This window comes from Phalacrocorax carbo, chromosome Z, assembly GCF_963921805.1.
Source record: "Phalacrocorax carbo chromosome Z, bPhaCar2.1, whole genome shotgun sequence".
Taxonomy (NCBI): Eukaryota; Metazoa; Chordata; class Aves; order Suliformes; family Phalacrocoracidae; genus Phalacrocorax; species Phalacrocorax carbo.
Window position 1 is genome coordinate 17,956,763 of NC_087548.1, and position 19,668 is coordinate 17,976,430.

The 19,668-nt window shown below is 37.8% G+C and overlaps 1 protein-coding gene across 3 annotated transcripts in view; it reads left to right on the forward strand.

Moving 5' to 3' along the window:
• Positions 1-19,108, forward strand: part of GHR (growth hormone receptor) — a 131,267-nt gene extending 112,159 nt beyond the window's left edge. For 2 of the 3 annotated variants that reach the window (XM_064438971.1, XM_064438970.1), the window contains 7 exons: positions 1,969-2,098; positions 4,572-4,732; positions 5,750-5,928; positions 10,882-11,053; positions 13,139-13,229; positions 15,973-16,042; positions 16,299-19,108. In XM_064438971.1, coding sequence (XP_064295041.1) covers positions 1,969-2,098; positions 4,572-4,732; positions 5,750-5,928; positions 10,882-11,053; positions 13,139-13,229; positions 15,973-16,042; positions 16,299-17,261 — 1,766 coding nt within the window. In that variant the 3' untranslated portion in view covers positions 17,262-19,108. Of the gene's footprint in view, positions 1-997; positions 1,113-1,968; positions 2,099-4,571; positions 4,733-5,749; positions 5,929-10,881; positions 11,054-13,138; positions 13,230-15,972; positions 16,043-16,298 lie in introns of those variants that run through there. The other variant, XM_064438969.1, reaches the window with a different exon arrangement.
• Positions 19,109-19,668: the final 560 nt, after the last annotated feature.

Here is a 19,668-nt window from a genome sequence, read left to right on the forward strand (position 1 = left end):
ATATGTTCAGGCCTTGTTCAATGTCTAAAGTATTAAATGAGACAATTATATGGGATGAGCAAAACAGAAATTCATAATATTCATGTATTACTGCCTGATGTGGGTGCTTGGCAGTGTGTAATATAAAGCACACAAATTGAACCATTAAGCCCAAGAAATACAAATTGGTCAGGCATTGAGTGGCTGTGTCTGTCTGAGCCATAAACAGAGTAGTTTACATGTAGGGAGGCTACAAAATCCTCATGCATAGGAGGAAGGATCTGGTACATGTGGATGTCTGTACCTTAATACTTTTTCCAACCTGGAGTGTAAATATTTTGCACGAAATATTATAATAGATTCATAGAACGGTTTGGGCAGGAAGGAACCTTTAGAGGCCATCTAGTCCAGCTCCCCTGCAATGAGCAGGGACATCTTCAACTAGATCAGGCTGCTCAGAGCCCCAACCTGCCTGATCTTGAATGTTTCCAGGGATGGGTCATCTACCACCTCTCTGGGCAACCTCTTCCAGTGTTTCACCACCCTAATTGTGAAAAATTTGTCCCTTATATCGAGTCTGAAATTCTGATACTCACAGTTGTGTTACTGCAAAAACATTTGCAAAGAACTTTGCATGCAGAGTCCAGTAGGATCATGTCGTTCCCTGGCCTGGGATCATTCCACCAATCATAAACACCTGACCAACATATACATTTTAAGTGCCTTATGGAGAAATTTTCTTAAATAAGTGATCATATTTCCCAGATATTCAGTGAAGAGAGGTAGACAATTCCATGTGCACGTAATCTCACTCTGGAAAGCTTTCCAGGCCAAAGAGGAAACATTGGCATTAGACCTGTAAAAATCAGGAAAAAGTTAAGTACTTACTTTGAAAGCAGTGAGTCATACCCACAACTTTTGTTTTTATTTTTCTCACAAGGGTTGATGAGGCTGACTAATTGTAGGAGTCATTTCATGGCCCTACATCACTTCAGTTTTGACAAAGAACAGAAATCATTAATAGAGAAGTGGCATGTGGCAGAACAGGCACATGCTCAGAGCTGTCCTTACATCTCTCAGAGCAAGGTTCTATCTACACAATGTCATACACACAAACCTGAACTCAGTTCAAGGTAGGTAATCTAATGAGCAGACACATTGCAAAGCTGCTCAGCTGGGTAAATACTAAGCTGTAGTTACCCTAAATCTGAGCTCTATGGTACCACAACTTCTTTAAAGCAAGTGTAGGGGTAGTTCAGGTATATCTGTACTGAACTCATCAAACACAGCACAACCATCTGGTCAGAAGACACAATTATCCCGCTGTATTCAGCAATGGTGTGGCCTCACCTTAAGTGCTATGTGCTGTTCTGGGACCCACAATTTAAGAAGGATGTGAAGGTCCTTGAATGCATCCAGAGGAGGACAACGAAGCTGGTGAAAGGGCTGGAAGGAATGTCCTAGGAGGAGCAGCTGAGGACTTTGAGTTTGTCTGGTTTGGAGAAAAGGAGGCTGAGGGGCGACCTCATTGCTCTCTGCAGCTTCCTGAGGAGGGGAAGTGGAGAGGGAGGTGCTGGTCTCTTCTCCCTGGGATCCAGTGATAGGATACGTCGCAATGGTTCAAAGCTGCACCGGGGGAGGTTTAGACTGGACATTAGGAAGCATTTCTTTGTTGAGAGGGTGGTCAAACACTGGAACAGGCTTCCCAGAGAGGTGGTCAATGCCCCAAGCATGTCAGTGTTCAACATTTGGACAATGCCCTTAACAACATGCTTTAACTTTTGGTCAGCCCTGAAGTGGTCAGGCAGTTGGACTCAGTCATCATTGTAGGTGCTTTCCAACTGAAATAGTCTATTCTATTCTACAACAATAGGGAAGAAAATTTAATTATTCATTTAAAATGCTGAGTTTCATTTTAACAGCATGTTAGTCTGGCTTATGGATTTGTTTAATATGTCTCCTTTTGTCCCCTGCTGTTTTTCTTGACAGACCTTTTGCAGTGGCCACAAATCAGCAAGTGCAGATCACCTGAACTGGAGACATTTTCCTGTTATTGGACTGACGGAAATTTTTATAACCTCACTGCTCCAGGAACAATACAGCTATTGTACATGAAAAGGTAATAATATGGAAAGAACAAAAGAAAGAGGAAAAGAGAGAAGTTGTACATTTTGCTATGCTTGTTAGCTCATTGCTGTTAATTTTTTTTGCTATGATATGAGACATACTGTTTTTAAGGGCATAAAACTGTGTTTTAAGTGCATATTTTTCAGTGTCAAAATCTGTTGTTAATTGTGAAGTAATTTGCAGTGACAATTGTTATTTGGCAGATAATTAAGAACATATTCTTATTAAATTTAGGTCCAGGTTGCAGGATCCAACACTGAACACTGCATGGCTTGGGAAAGGAGTTTTTAATAGGGAACTTCAGTTTATTCCTTGTCAGCCTAACTTGTACTCTGACATTTGTTATATCTGTGCACAGATGTGGAGTTTGGATACAAGCCCCTTTCAGATTTTTATTCAAATTTTATAAAGCTCCCATTGATCGTTGTCTAGATTAAAGTCTGAACGTGCAGGTCCAGGTGGAAAAGCTGCTCTGAGTCTGGGGATTATGTTTCACTGAGCCCTGCTCAGTTCTGATTCACATTCCACTTCAGCTTTCAGGTTGTTAAAATGATTAGCCTGAAAGAGGACATAGCCATTACCAGTAATGGCTATTAATGAAAACACGCCTTTTGTTCACAGGAATAGGAGGATGTGAGTTTCTGTTCCATCTAATGTACTGTATTTCAACCTCTTTGATCTACAGACACTTTCTACTGGTGATGATACATTTGCTGAGCAAACAAGCCTAATGGCAAGGCTGGCTTTCTTACTTACTCTTCTGAGACCTCTCAGAAATATAGGGATCCAAGTTAAAGCCACTATTTAAGTGTAAATATTTAGCTGACAGTTGTCAGTGGTACCTACCACGAGGGTACAAACTTTACAAATTATAAAACTCTACAGTTAAGCAGTACCACACACGTAGAACAGATTGCATATTTCATCTTTGTGCTAGAAATTAGAATGCTGCAATAAAAGATGCAAGTTGACCATCCACATTAAAACCATTTCTGTTTCAATAGGCAAGCAATATTTCAGGCTCAGGACTGAACTCTGTTATCTAGCCCAGTCTCCTGCCTAACACAAACCATAGTATCTAACCATGTACACCTTTATCAAGTCCTGACTTGGTAGAGCTACAGCATTTCCTTTAGAAAAGTGTCTGGTCTCAGTAGCTAAGCACAAGACGTGTGCTTAGTGGAAGAAATGATTCTTACTCAATTTCTGTAACGTGCTTTTTTACTTCTTAAGCACCCACTCCAGTATTGAAGGCTGCACTTGGCATAATCGAATTAGCTTAATTCTCATTCTGTACAGCTTCAATGCCTTTTAGTAAGAAAATGCATTTATGGTATATTTTTAACAAACTAAGACTGTACTTTTTGAAAAGATCCCTGTTCATTCTATATTTGGGCTGACAGGTAGTATTGAGATAAAGAACAGCAACAGCAGATCTGTTTGCCGTAAGATTTGTTTGTCTAAAGTGACTTCAGAAATACTGAATAAATGTCTGTCACTTTTCCTGTAGACTATTTCTAACAATTTGTTCATTCCCATTTTGCTATAACTGAAGACTTTTTTTTGTTTTGAGCCTGCTGAGTAGTCTCAGCTTGGCCATGTGAAAATGACCCTACACAAGCAGCAGTGTTTCTAAGTCTGAGAGGTCATGCCACTCTTTGTAACTCTGCTGGTTTGTCTTTTTTTAAGAGATTAAATGAATGTGATATTTCCTGCTGCAATTCTTTTATTTACAAAGAATATTTATGAATTTTTGAACAGAGTAGAGAAATGTGAGAGGTTTCTTTCTAGTAGTTCCAAGTCTCTGTTTTAGAAGTCCTGTATCCCGAGGAATTTAGCCCTTCGTCACTCACAGCACTGTATTTCTTCTCCCTTTGTTCACATCCCACAGTCCTGGGTTGGTTTGTGCCTGGTCTCCTGCAGCATCCACCCTTGGGCACTTTCCTGTGTGAGTGATCAATGCTCCAGTGCCTATATCCCAATTCATCGCCCCAGGCCAATGCACTGCCCTGTCCTTGGCTTTGCAGGTGGTGTAGTACTGATCTGCTGTAAGGACTGGCTGTCACTCTTTGAGACTCATTAGGTAGATGGGCATCTTACTGCAATTTAACTTTGCCTGAACAGCAGTTGCTTAAATGCATATCAAATTTACCTAAGTTTGTGCTTGCCAGTAGTCATTAGCGCCCACAAGCACAGCAAGATGTGCTCTCTAACTTTTCAATTGGAAGCACCATCCAAAGCATAGAAATGTCATTCGCAGTACATGAGAACCTAAACTCATTTATGCAGGTTGCGTGGATGGTGGCTTGGTTTCATTTTAAGTCACGACCAATATTGACATGTTTTTCTCCCTCCCATAAAAGTTATGACTTATCAACAATGTGTCTTGTAAGGTCTAAAATTTGTACTTTATAAGATCTATAAATCTCTCTCTCATGTATGTTACATTTTTGCTGTCATTTTAGGAATGATGAAGACTGGAAAGAATGCCCTGATTATATCACTGCAGGAGAAAATAGCTGTTATTTCAACACATCCTACACCTCTATTTGGATACCGTATTGTGTTAAGCTTGCCAATAAAGATGAAGTATTTGATGAAAAATGTTTTAGTGTTGATGAAATAGGTATGCTTCCATTATGCATTTTACTTCTATATTTTTATGTCAGAATAGGTGTGATGCTATAAGCTTTCATTTTACTCGTACTGTATTTAAATTTTCCCTCTCAGAAAGGTTAGGTTCTAAAAGATATATATAGGAAGGGATTTAGTTTTGTGACACAGGTAGTGTGATCCATATCAGAAAATATTGTCCAGATTGGAAGAAAGCTAGAAGAATAAAAGCAAATACATGGTTTCTCTTTCAGAATACTGGTGGTCTCTCAGATGTGTGTTTGCCTTTGCTGTCACTCTGAGCCCCTTCTAATGGGTGCTACATCCCATTGTTCAGTGTGAGCAAGGATGGCGTTAAAATCTTGATTCTGCGAAGTTCTGGAACCAAACAGTTTTTTGTTCCTGAATCAACACTAATCTACAGAATTAAGATGTTTAGCATTTCTAAGCTAGAATTTGTATTTTTTGCTATATGAATTGTGACTGTCTGGGACTTTGCAGATGTTATCACTTGATGTATGTATGTGCAATTCATTTATTCCTGCAAGCGACTAGAATACCTACCAATCTCTTTTCTTCAGCTGAGCAAAATTAGATTAATTTTTCAGATACCATAGTTTTTCAATTAACTTCTATATTAGTTACTAAATATTTAATTTATCTTTCTGCGTTACTCCAATTATTGTTTTTATTTCTAGTGGGAACTCTAAGTTTTGATGGAGAATTGTTTATGTCTCAGTGTTTTATAAGCTGCTATTGGGAAATGTAGTGTAATAGGTAATATATTCTTAGTCTTCTTTATTAGTCACTCAGGTATGATTTATGTAGCACATATCTACCGCCAATGGCAGGGTGCCTTCTTGTTACCAAACCTGTAGTGATTTTGCATTGACTCATAGGTTTAGATTTTAATCAGCAAATACGTGGTAAATATGCTTTTTTAGTCCTGAAATCATTTAATAGTGTGTAGTAAGAATGATAATTCACATTGAAAACTGGCTGTTTTATTCCAAATACTCTGTTTAAACAGTACTACCTGATCCCCCTGTCCACCTTAACTGGACTCTGCTAAATACTAGTCAGACTGGGATCCATGGGGATATCCAAGTAAGATGGGATCCACCACCAACAGCAGATGTTCAGAAGGGATGGATTACTCTGGAGTATGAATTGCAGTACAAAGAAGTTAATGAGACAAAATGGAAGGAGGTATGAAGCAAATATTTATTATACAATAGTCATAGTACAGTGCAGGCTTGTTCTGTCCCTAATATTTTTGTACTTCTATGAAGATTTTATTATGCTAATTAGATGATACCTTAAATCTTAAACAATATACCCATATTCTTCTGAAGTTTTCTAGTAAACATTGTAACTTTATATGTCAGGATAGTTGGTACGCAGGATAATAATAACAAACCCTGAAATCCCTGTGTTAGATTAGAAAGTATAGGAATAGTCACATATATACAATTTTTTTCAAGGATAAAATATTTCTATATTGTTTTCCTAAACCTCAGCTATTTGAAACAATTCATGGTATTTTTAGTAGTTGGAACAGGAAAATTTTGCTTGGAAAATGTCACCATGTCAGTCCAGATTCTTCAGGGTACATGTAAAGTTCCAATATTTATAATTATCAGGTAAAGTTGTAATATTTACAAATATAATTTCAGTAGATTAAAAAAAATTAAGAAAAGCTTCAAGTTATAATTTAGAATTTGATCCAATAAGCAAATAAAAATAAGGCAGCATAGAAAAGACATACAGACTTCATACTAGACAGCAATTTGTGACTACATGGATAGTGCATGAAAATATAAAATATACCTACCCCAAATCTTTTAAGTTTTCTTCTGAAAATCACTTAACTTCTCATGTAGTTAGTTTTCCTATTACAGAGAAGAAATTGTACCCAGCTTACCTGAATGCATAGGCTTTGTGCCAGTGTGTTGTGGCATATTTGCATATGGAGTGCTCTCCATTTGCATATGGATTCATTTTTCCTGAACACCAGTTCAGTGTAATAAGAACATTATTTCAGAGCAGAAGCCTTTCTTTGTTTTCTTATTAATATGAACTGAGTTAACTGACAGAAGGGAAGCAGGTAATAGTTATGAATTTGCCTTGATATACAAAAGGCAAACTTGCCAGTTGAAACATAGTCAAACTGATTTGCTTGCCTTTGTTTGTGAAAGACCTTGGACCCCTCCTCACCTCTGATCCTTCTCAATGTTAGCATTTTCTGTTTATAGTATTCCTTATTAGTAAGTCTACAGCCAAACAGGCCTATAATGTCTGTAACTTTTCCTAATACTTACCTGAACTTCTCTCTATACTGTCTTAAGCTATGCTTACTGTACAGACTCTGAAATGAGTTAAGTTCAGGCAGTAAATCAACGCTTCTTAAGAACCTGAAAATCTGCAGAGTATTTATGGGATTTACAAAAGCAGATGGCAATATGGATACCTCTTTAAAAATGCACTTTTTTATTTTTTATAAGCCTTTAGGTATCAGTCATATAAATACCCTAAGAAAGCTTTGTTCTTGCTCCAGTACCATCAATAATTTCAGCAAGCCTTGAGAATCATTGTTCTCAGGAGAGCAAAGGTTTGAAGATCCGCATTTCTTCTTTCAGAAAACAGATAAGGGATTGCTGAATACTATATTTGCCTCAGGAAAAATAGTACTATAGATTATGTTGTACTGCAGCTGTATATATTGTATGTTATTGTGCCTTTCAGCTTAAAAGCACAAACAAGGCATAATCCCCTGAGACGCTACCACACCACAAAAGAGAAATTTCTGAACAAAAACTTGGTCTCGCCTAAGACAATAGCAAAACTCTGAATAACAGCATTGAAGCGACGATGTCACCCTTTGCATTCTTTGCTACAAATATCTTCTGTAATGAGTGTTGAAGCAGTACAGAGATAAATGCCTAGTTATACTGTCATTACTAGTTTTTTAAGTAAAGGATGATCTTTGACTGCTTAAATACACCATAATGCTTTGTACATATAACTGAAACAAAAAACTGATCTAAAAATTAATTTTTAGTACTTAAATTGTACTAAGTCTCCTCCTTACTGAGACTTGTTTGTAATTTTTTTAGATGTTTTAGGATAAACCTGTTTGGTATTTCATGTATAACATTAATTTTTTTCAATCCATTTATTAACTGAAAATAGATGAGTTATGAATTGAAAGAGGACTAAAATATTAGTTAGTCAAGTATTATAATAGTAAGTTGTAGTGATAAGAAGATCAAAATTATTTTCTGAGAAACTTCCTGAAAACAGTAAAATCCCCACCCTCATATAGCAGGTGTTCATGAGACAGATCCAAATGTAATCTGGCTCACAGTTTGAAAAAACGTCATTGTTGATATTAGCTGCTTGCTGGGTACCTTTTTAAAATTCTACCCTCTGGTCTTGAAGTGTCGCTCATTACATTCACTAGTCTAAAAGTCCATCCACTCTTATGTCTATCCAGGTTTACTAGTCATGACTAGCGATAGCTATACAGACGCTGTGAGGCTGCTGTGCTTTTCAAGCAAGGTGTGAAAACACAAATCATCTGAGCCGTAGTGAAGAAAGATGACTTCATAGTGAAGCGTCTGTCTATGAAGTGCTTAAAAATGTATCTGTGATAGGGAATCTTGGAAGTTTAATTTTCCTTTAGTTACATATCATATTTTAGATTGGCCTGGTCTTTTCACTTATTAAAAACAAACAAACAAACAAACAAACAAAAAAAAAAACACCAAAAAAGACAACCCAGGCCTAGATCCACCTAATATGGGGTGAAATTGGTGATCACAGCTCAGTCCTCAGTGAAGAGGGCTGGACCAGGGAGGACTCTGCTGGCTGTCATTATCTTGTTGAATTTTTGTTGGAAAAGATCTGTTTCACACTGTAGTAAAGTACGCTTAGGGCAGGGAAGCATGGAGCACTAACTCCAGAGCTGAACACCATCATTGCATCCATACAGCACTGTGGCTGTGATACAGGGCTCACTAGTTTGAGGGGTGTGAAACTCTCTCTCCCTGCACTGCATTGGATATACAGCCTAACATCCCCAGGTGTTGTATGGGTGCCCAGCCCTGTGCTATGCCTACCCAGGCTACCTCTGAATGTTTCCCTGGCACTGCCCATCTCCCAGTTTTCACCATTTTTCTGTTAAAATTGGTGAAAGCCATTGCCTTGGTTGCTGTGTTGCCTGTCATGTCTGGGCCAGCCTCTGCCTCTGGTGCCCCTGTCCCCATGGGCACTCTCAGCGTCCCTGGGGCTCACGCTGACTAGTGACAAGCTGTTGCTCCGCAGTCTGTGTTACAGGGCCAGACTCATGCAGGCAGCGCAATCACAGAGCTCAGCATGACAGCAGGTTTGTCACGTTTCTTTAGTATGGCAATCACAGGCATCATTCTGTGTACACTGACTGAACAGAATGCGGCAATTCCAGCAACCCAGCAACCCCAGAAACTTTAAATGAGTTTGCTATATGCTGTCATGCATTTTTATTAGTTATCTTTCTTCATGCCTCTCTCATATGTCTTGTAATTGATTTAATCCATACAACAGATGCTATTAATCTATTCAGTTCATGCTGAACCTTCCCCAGTCTATACATCTTGCTCCATCCATATGTCTTACATAAAGTTTTGTTAGTTCACTGATGTACTGGAGACATCTTAGCCATTAATCAATTATCTGTTCTTTAGCAACTCTTGCAATTCCAGGTAAACGGCTACAGTAATTTCACCTCATATTTTTCAGGGCTCTGATTTAGCCTGCATATGCTTTTTCTAAGTGCCACCATTATTTGGGGTACATAAAATTTTGTGTGGTCCAGCATCCCTAAGAATCTCCACTGATTGTCTCAGAAAAAAGGGGTAAAAAAAAACAAAACAAAACAAAACAAAACCAACCAACTAAAAAAAAACCCAACAACAAAAAACCTACCTGTAAAGCTTTAGTGTACTATTTCTTTGTGGCCTCATAGAACAAAATAAGTGAGCTGGACTAGAATATACTGTATTCCCTTCCCAACACTTTCCAGCTGGATAGTCTTCACATGTTAAAAACCTTTGTAGCATGGGGTAACAGTAATCCACAATCTTGTGTTCAGCCAGTAGCAGAGAAAAACAGTCTGCCTGGCATCACTGCCTCCTCCAAAATCTGACGGGTTGGTTCTCAGAATGCTTAAGTCTGGAGCCACCACAGATCAGAGAACTCCACAGATCGTAGCTACCAACAGAACGTGTCTCAAGTTTAGATTATGCAGCTACAGTGACTATAGGAATGTATTGCTGAAGCGTCCTCCAAGTCCCCAGTGACTGCTGTTTTCCACATATTTTAATTCTTAGCCCATGACAAGTTTTGCCGGTATCATCCGTGATTCTGAAGTAAAAGAGGAATATAACATCTGCCACATGGATTTCTATTTTGAGCACATTTCCTTATTTTTATATACTTTTGTTGGGCTGTTGGAGCTAAAATACATTTTCTTGGAGGAGTAATAGAAGAGAGAGATTTCACATATTAAAAGCTCTAATGTGACTTCCTACATAGTATGATCTGTGGCAGTTATCTAAGTATCTTGCAGTTAATATAGAAATCTCAAGACCAACAATCTGATGCCAGCTCTCACAAGTCTTAATTATCACACTCAACAAGTGGGATTTTGGGGCTATGCAGTATTCCCCAAATAAATACATTTTTAAGATGCAATAAATTAGGTTAGAAGACCTTTAAATAATTTTTCTTCTTAAAATTAATTCTGTTGTGCACTAGTTTTAAGATTCCCGTGTTATTTTAACAAGGTTTTTGTCATTGTGAAGTCAGTAATGTCGTGTTCTAACAGTAAAAAGGATTACAACACCACCTACTTAAGCTATGTAATGGGGGGCAGCTGCCTTTCTTCACTGACTGTATTTACAGAGAGCTTGGATTCTCTGCTTTTGGTCCCCAGAATCACAGCAAAGCCTGATGGCTCCTAAGTCAAAAGTAAATTGTGTAGATTTTCTCTGAACTCTTCTCGTAGTATCCTTACAGTTCCAAACAAAAACGCCTTCAAATGTTTATTTCTGAAATCAAGAAGCAAGGTAAAACTGCCAGTACAACTCAAACAAATAAATGACAGTCCTTCTGTCTTTACAGCTAGAACCCAGGCTCTCAACAATGGTTCCACTGTACTCTCTGAAGACGGGAAGAGATTATGAGATACGAGTCCGATCAAGACAACGTACTTCCGAAAAATTTGGGGAGTTCAGTGAAATCCTTTATGTATCTTTCTCTCAAACAGGCATTGAATTTGTTCATTGTGCTGAAGGTAAATAAGCGAAGTGCAGCAAAGTGATAACCATGCTGTCTTTTTATTGGTGGTGGGGGTTTTTTTTGTCTCCTTACCATTGATGTTCTATGCTTGAACAGATTGATAATTCAGCCTACTACATGAAAATCATTTGGTGAGATTGAGAATGTACAAGTTCCGTATGCATGTTTAGAAGTAAACTCAGCAAGACTGTTTTACAGCTCATCAGAGAGCAAAAATACAGATAGCTTTAAGAATGAGAAATAATTGCTGTTGCATCTTATAGAGCCTAAAATACAGTTAAATCTCATACTTCATCATCTAAAATGAGCACCCCGGTAGTGAAGAGAATAATTGTCACTTCTATTAAAGTGCTATACTGCTGGTTAAGTTTGTTATCAGAATGACGTGCTTTTCTGATCTGCCCAATACAATCAAGGACAGTGAGTGTTTTTCTGATTCTTGTTTCTGTCTTGTACTTGTTTTTAAAGTACTATCAAAGACAGAAAAAGAAACAGCCATTGAGCATTTTTTCTATCAGTAGAATGAGACAGTGCCTTTTCCTGAAGCATTCTCAGGTCCGAGCTACTAAATTAACAATTTGAAATATGAGCTCTTCAGCAAATCATTTTAACAAGCTGCTTCACTTCATTTTCCACCCATAGCTCTTATCTTTCAAAATCTTCCTAGATTGTCCTTTTTAACTCTTTGCATTACTAGTTTTCATTCCTAATTTATATGAACAGCTAATGTTCTGGACATGTGCATTATTTTATTAACTCCGGCTGCATTAAGTTGTCAATGTTTTCATATGATTAAAATTAAAATACTATGAAAATCTAAGGCCATCCTACAAGCACAGTTTTCTTCAGTCGCTACAAGCCAGATACAGCAAGTTGATCCATATCCATACGTCTCACACAGCAGCAGTGATCTGATTGAGAATTTATTTTTGCTTGTTTTGTGTATCATCCTTAGGAACACAGAATTAAAATTTAAATTTTCTGTGTTCTAAAAACTTAGATTAGTTAAATTCAAATGCAATGTTCTGACTTTTTGAAGCACCTGGACATTCACAGGTCTCACTGACACGACAAGGGGTTACTGTTCTCCATTAAAATAGGAACCTGTCTAACACAGACATACCCAGATAGGACTGTACTCATGCCTGAAAACATGTCCAGTCAAAATCTAAGCTGGGAGCACAGTCTAAAACTGGTACCTGAATTTTTTTTTCCCTGAAAGGACATATACTTATGTTCATGTGCAGAACTCTAAAGCTTTCTGTGCGGTATTCTTGGCTCAAAAAATGGGTGAAGTTTGTATAGAAAACTTAAAATTGGTAACAAATGAGAAGAATCTAAGACTACAGCCAAAATAAATTTCTCCATATTTTGTATTTTGCACTATCAGCTTAACTATAATGGAAGTGCCAGTATTTAAAAGATAAAACATTTCATATATCAGCATTGTTCTTCATTCCTACCAGATTGCATTTGGTAGGAATTACCTAAATTCTAAATTGATTACCTAAATTCTTTGTAGCCACCTACAAGGTAAATAAAAGGGAGAATTTTTTTTTTTCCAGTTGACAGTTCACAACATAATTTATGTTGCCTTTATAAAGAAAAGTAGTATGCTTTTTGACACCACCATCTTTTAGTTTCTGTGAGAAAAGAACAGTGTGCCTATGATTTAGTATGCTATTAATAATGTTCTCTCAGCTTGGGTGAACAAGCAGTAACATGGTCTGAGGCATTATATGCCGTCAGGACTACTGGTAGCACATTCCAAGCAGGAAGAGTGTTCCTCCTGGCTGGTTTTGCTACATATATTGTCTGTACTAAGAACTTGTTTATATTTAAAAACTCAGTCTGTTTTTGCAAGGAGTCTCAGTGGACTTAAAAATGCAGTATGGAAACTATTGAGACCAAGGGATGTTTTTATTTCTGCTTAACACAGACCTTCACATTTAAGTAACCAAAAACTCTCCTATCAGTTTCTACCACTTTGGAATCCTCAGGCAATGGAAGAGAAGGTTGAAATTAAAGATGCAACAGAGATGTAGATTCCTGCTAACATGTTTTTGCTGTGTTGTTTCAGAAATTGAGTTTCCATGGTTCTTAGTTGTTATCTTCGGAGTATGTGGGCTGGCCGTAACAATGGTCTTAATCCTGCTGTCTAAACAACCAAGGTAGAGAGTTTTTATTTGTCCAGTTTTATGTACTCGTAGCTTAAAAAATAGGGTGCTTCAACTCTTTCAAATCTGGGGGGCTAGAAACTATTTTGAGGACTGCTTGCCATTCTCATAAAACACATGGATGCTGGCATTTGTACGTACTGGGCTTTCAGCAATGAGAATCTGATTATGTTGACAGCTCCTCTTTCTTTTGCATTTGTAGAATAAAACGCAGAACATTTTATTCTACAGTATTTACATAGCTAATTTACTTAGGCCTTGAAGGGGATTGGTTTTTTAGTCCATTCAAATTTTGTAAATACTATTTTTACCCACTTACTATTCAAAAGTTTCACACAAACATATGTCCATAGATTTGTTTTTGTTCTTAGACCATTCCACTAATCTCTGACTATTTCTTCATTGAGCCAAGGGAAAGAGCTTGAGTCATAGGGGAATACTTGGTCTCTGTGGATAGACTGCAGTTCCTATAAATAACAGGAATAAAATAAAACAAAGCACAGGATTGTGCCATTTATAAAATTACACAGTTGTGTCATTTATAAAAATGAAACAATGACACATCTATAAAAATTACAGAATGGTCTCAAAGTGAATTCATCCCCTTATATGTGTGTTCAGGGATAGGTTTTGGCAGAATCGCTTAGCTTGGATGTCATACCAATACTGTTGTAGGTTGAGGAGCAACACCATGGTCAAGTCCCCGTGCACACATGCATGCTGTCAGTGGTCTTGTATATACACTTTAAAAATGAACACTGAGGTGTTTTGCACATACCAGCATAAAGAAGAGCCTTTGAAATGAAAACAACTTGGTGCGGTTGGAGCAGTTTTAAAAAAACAATTTAAGCAAGCAGCACTGTGCTTTGGCAGAGCTTAATTTCAGGAAGCTACTCCCTGCCATAGCATCCTGATCCCAGAGTTGAGAGCAAGGCTCCTGACACAATGCATGACAAAAGCTTGATTTGTTACAGTGGGGCAAGAACAACTCGCATGTGGGACCAGGAGTTCACAAAGGTCAGCACACTGGGCAAGGAGTGCCTTGGTCACTGAAGAGCCTCAGGGCTGAATCGTGTCTCTGATCAGAGCTTATTTATATCTTCCATGCTAATCATGACTGCTGGAGGAAGATTTTGTCCACTGACGACCCTTCATCTGGAAAGGTTTTCTAGACCTGTGTGCCTGCACCTTTTCCTTCAAACTGATGCACGTGGTCGTGGGAGTGGCAATGTCATCTGCAGAAGAGCAGGCTGCATAGTTTTCCAGTTATGCAAAATATCCAGGCTCGGTTTCCTCCTGTATCTGAAAAGATACTAATTAATATTTTCCTGAACTTCGATCTCACAAGATCTGAACCAGGCTCCCTAGGACAGATGCCATAGGGTTAGACTCAACACTTTTAGAGTTGAGAGACACAGGTGTGAATCATGTAAGGCTAAGAAAGGAGCAGAGTGTAGTTCTCCTGAATAATTTCCCTAGGCAGTGAGTGGTAAAATCCTTGGTCTGTTTCGCTAGAAGCAGTGCCCAATCCTGTCCGAATAGCTGATTTGTGGATTCAACTGTTAAGTGCAAGTCTGAAACCGGTACCCTGAGAGCCCAGCCAGTGCACAGTTAACACAGCCCCTCCAGGGATTAGGTGGAAAACTACTGGATTTCTGGCTCTCATTGAGGTTTGCTGGGCAGAACTTTGAGGGTCTGCCAAAAACAAAAGCAGCTGGGGAATCTGAGTCTTCCATCATTAAGCAGAAGGTGCCTAAATTTTTCTCTAGCACTCCTTAACACTCCTCTGGTCCTCTCTGGACCTCACCAAGGTCACTAACAACGCAGCAAAACTAGTATTTGGATTTGGATCTACCATTCCCACAGCTTACTTTGTAAAATAGGCAAGTAACCCAGTATAAAGTTGAATTTTCCTTTTGGAGCTACATTTTACATGTTTGCAAGAGAAGCAGGGAGGTAAAATGGAGGAGATAAGCATGACTTGCTATTGTTGGATTATTATTAATGAAAAGTCATCCTTCTGTTTGGGGTTTTTTTTTTTGTCCCCTCAAATACTTAGAAATGCACTTTATGAAGGATTAGAATAGTATGTATTTCCAGAGTATGTACATGCATAAGCAATTTTATAGTCCTTTCTCTACAGGGGTAAAGCCCTGTCATGATTATATATTACTTGTTACATTAATAATTCAGGAAACAGAAGTGTCACAGAGATGGCAAGATACTAGCCTAAATTTTTGCAGTTGTGTTTCTGCTTTATTAGTTAGTTCTAAAGTAATTCCCTCTTTTCACCAAATCCCTTTTTCCATTCCCCTATTTAAATTTACTGGGCTTATGCAAGACTACCGTGTTCCTGAATAAAAAAACCTGGGAAACTCACTCTGTACACTGAGGCTGTATCAGGTTCCTCTGAAAATTATGTAAAAAGGGAAACTATTGAGAGAACTCTAGGAATTTACTCTCTTTATATAGAGCATTAAATTATCAAAGACCAGACTCCAAAATGGATTCTCACATAAATGTATGTGATTTGAACAAGGAAGGCTGCAGAAAAATTGGGATTTTATTTGCAATGAGAAAAAACAATCATTCTTTTCCTTAGGACCTTGAAATTGAATCTTCAAACATTTGGATTTTGAAGTAATTAAATATAAACGCAATGTTAGGCTCTTTCTTCTTTCTAACTTCCTCGAAAAGGACCACTGTCAATTAAAAGCCATAATTTATTTTTTTCCAGGTTAAAAATGCTGATTTTTCCTCCTGTGCCAGTTCCAAAGATTAAAGGGATTGACCCAGATCTCTTGAAGGTAATAATGTGCCCTAAAATCTACAGTGGGAACCACTGTAGTAGTAACAGGTGGCAATTGTTGTCCCAGGCAGAAAAATTTTGTAGGAAAAAAATTATGACATGGGGGTAGTTGCCACAGAATTAGTTTTCATAAAATACTAGATGAAAAACCTTGCAATTATTACATCAGCTACAGTTAACTTTCCTTAACATCATAAAAAGCACAAGCATTTTTATTATTTCTTATATAACATTCATTTTTTCTTGCTTTATAGAAAGGAAAGCTAGATGAAGTGAACTCTATCTTAGCCAGCCATGACAACTACAAGACACAGCTATACAATGATGACTTGTGGGTTGAGTTTATTGAGTTAGACATAGAAGACCCTGATGAAAAGAACAGAGTCTCAGATACTGAGAGGCTCCTGAGCCAAGATCATCTGAAATCACACAGTTGCTTGGGAGTGAAGGATGATGATTCTGGACGTGCCAGTTGTTGTGAACCAGATATTCCAGAGACAGACTTCAGTGCAAGTGACACATGTGATGCCATCTCTGATATTGATCAGTTCAAAAAGGTAACTGAAAAAGAAGAGGATCTCTTGTGCCTTGATAGAAAAGATAACGATGAGTCACTTCCAAGCCTTGCCGACACAGAGACCCAACAATCACACAGGAGTACTCAGTCTGAAAACAGTCAGCCATGGCCACTTTTTGCAGACAGCATTGACTCAGCTAGACCATTGATCCACACCCAGCTAAGTAACCAGAATTCTTTGACAAATACTGACTTTTACGCGCAAGTGAGTGATATTACTCCAGCAGGCAGTGTTGTACTTTCACCAGGGCAGAAATCCAAGGTGGGGAGAGCACTGTGTGAAGGCTGCACAGAACAAAACTTCACCATGGACAATGCCTACTTCTGTGAGGCAGATGTGAAAAAATGTATTGCTGTGACTTCCCACGAAGAGGATGAGTCGCACGTCCAGGAGCAAAGCTGTAACGAGGATGCTTACTTCACCACAGAGAGCCTTACCACTACCAGTGTCAATCTTGGAGCTTCAACAGCAGAAACCCCAAGTTCAGAGATGCCTGTCCCAGACTATACATCTATTCATATCGTTCACTCTCCACAAGGTCTTGTGCTCAATGCAACTGCACTGCCCATGCCAGACAAGGAATTCAACATGTCTTGTGGCTATGTGAGCACAGACCAGCTGAACAAAATCATGCCGTAGCTCCTCTTTGACTAGGTGTGTGCAGTATTTCACAGCAGAGTCACCTTGGGGATGTATGCTGAAACCAAAATGAAGTCTAAAAGTTTCTTGTGGTTCTTATCATTTTCTCTGAAATGTTGCAACATAAAATAGTCATCAAAATATTCCTATTGTGTTTTGTAAATATTATCTATTAATTTGTCTTGAGACTGTTTTACTAGCAGTGGCTGTCTTGTTCTTGTGGGTGTTGATTTTTGTGATACTAAACATTGAAATTACTGTGTTTAATGTACAGTAAATCATGCATTTTGATAAAGCTAAAAATCAGGTGGTTTAAAGTATAAGAATTTAGTAAAAAACATGCTGTTGGCAGAGATCTTTATATCAATAATTGGGAACAGAACGTATAGGTGAAAAAAAAACAAAAGTGGCTTGAATAAACACATCTATTTTGATTTATATAAATTAGTAGAATATATTTTAATATTTTAGTCATAAAAACATAAATGTTTTCTATTCTACTACACACTGTAGTTCAATTATGATAACCCATCTAAGGAATGTAATTGCTGCAATCTTAAAAAAGTTTTCTGTTTTATAAAAGTTTTGTTTGCAGCAAAAAGAAAAAATAGATTTTTACAGAGCTATTTTATACCTCCAAAGAAACCTGTAGAGAAATTTTGAAATATTGTAGAAACTTAAAGTAACTGATTCTATTACTTTCTTATGGTACCTAGTATAGAAATACACATTCAATTTAAAGTTTTGTATAAAACTTCAAAATGTACAAAATATTTGGGCAAATTATTCTGTTCTTCATCAGATTCTGGTTAATGCTAATAATATACTTTTGTATAAGCAGAATTTTGTTGACCACAGTATTAAACAGTGTGCAACTGTACTTTCACTGAAAATTTTTAAGAACACATAAAAAAGCTCTGGTGACTTAGCAGCATAATCTCTTCACATTTGACCAATTTCTGAAGCCCTCCTACAGCCAAAGGTTTCACTACATTTATTAGTTTGTGCCATATAAAGTCTTGATTAAAAAAATAAAATAACTTCAGGAGTTAGCCAGCAGTTCATTTTTAAAGATACAACAGGATTAAAAGACTTCAGTGGAGCAAGGGAATTCAATACAGTATTGTTCAGAAGTGTTTTGTTTTTACAGCCTAACAGCATCTGCTCTGACCGCGTTAGGCAGACTTTCAGAGGGAAAGGAGGGAAAAGTGAAACTCACTAGGAAAGCTCTCTTTATTCTTACGTGTATTAAGAACTTGACAGAGCTTTGCAATGAACTGTTATTGCTTCAGAAGTTACCTTCCTAGGCCATGGTTTCATCGTAGCGGTGTTCTTCTTGGAAAGCAACACAGATGTTCATTTCTTTTCTCTGACCTGAACAGAAGTGCATGAAGTGCAGTGAATGCAGGTCTTACTCATGATGTCTCCCACTGAACTCACTGATGCTGTCTTTGTGACCAAGGGCTACAGGACTGGGCCCAACTCTTGGGTGGGATTTTTAAGTTTAGCACGTACTTTATGGTTAATGTGCATTAGATATTCTGCTAATTTGCTGCTATATTTTTCTAACAGCTACATTATTTAGTTTCATATAAAATTTCATAGATGATAGACACTAATGCAAGTAATGCCTATGTGTGTGTTTGGAAGAAGTTTCTTACTCTGTTTCTATTGCCAAAAAGAGTTAAATACCTCAGTCAAACTCAGAATGTCATTTTGGTACTTTACCGTTCACACAAGCCATTATATGCCGGTCAGAAGATGTGTCTTTCAGTTTCTATTTAACTTTCCTTTTGTCAGTGTTTTGTTTGTTTTTTCTCAAAGTTTAATAAATGTATTGTCTTTGATCTGTCCTGATGCAATGTGTTTTATTGCAGACAATTTTTTTATGAAAAATAGAGACTTTATTAGGAGAAATCAAGTATTTCTCATTGAGTAAAGGAGAATGCAGCTTTCCCGAGAATAGAAGCAATGCCTAATTAAATCAGTGTTTTAACTGATTGATATGTATATAGTTAAAAATAGAAGCACAGACCTAAATTTACAGATGGAGATAGGACATGCTGTACCCAGAACTGGCCAAGACATGTGTTACTGATTTAGCAGACCAGTTTACCTTTGGCCGGAACAGCCTGTGGTTGCAAATAAATGAGGTGCACTAGTTCAAGGTATACACCTACAGTTGTATCCACAAATCAGACATTCTGACAAACCTTGATAGTTACTTGTAGTTGCTATAGTTAAAACCTAGCAGTATACGAACTCTGAAATGCCAGAAATGTCAAATACTCTGTCTCTGTGGAAGTTACCTGCTGTTGATTAATGAGCTAAACTGATTCAGCAAAGTCCCGGATGAATACTGGGGAAGAAAGGCAGGACGACATGGCCAAGAGCAAAGGAAGGAGAG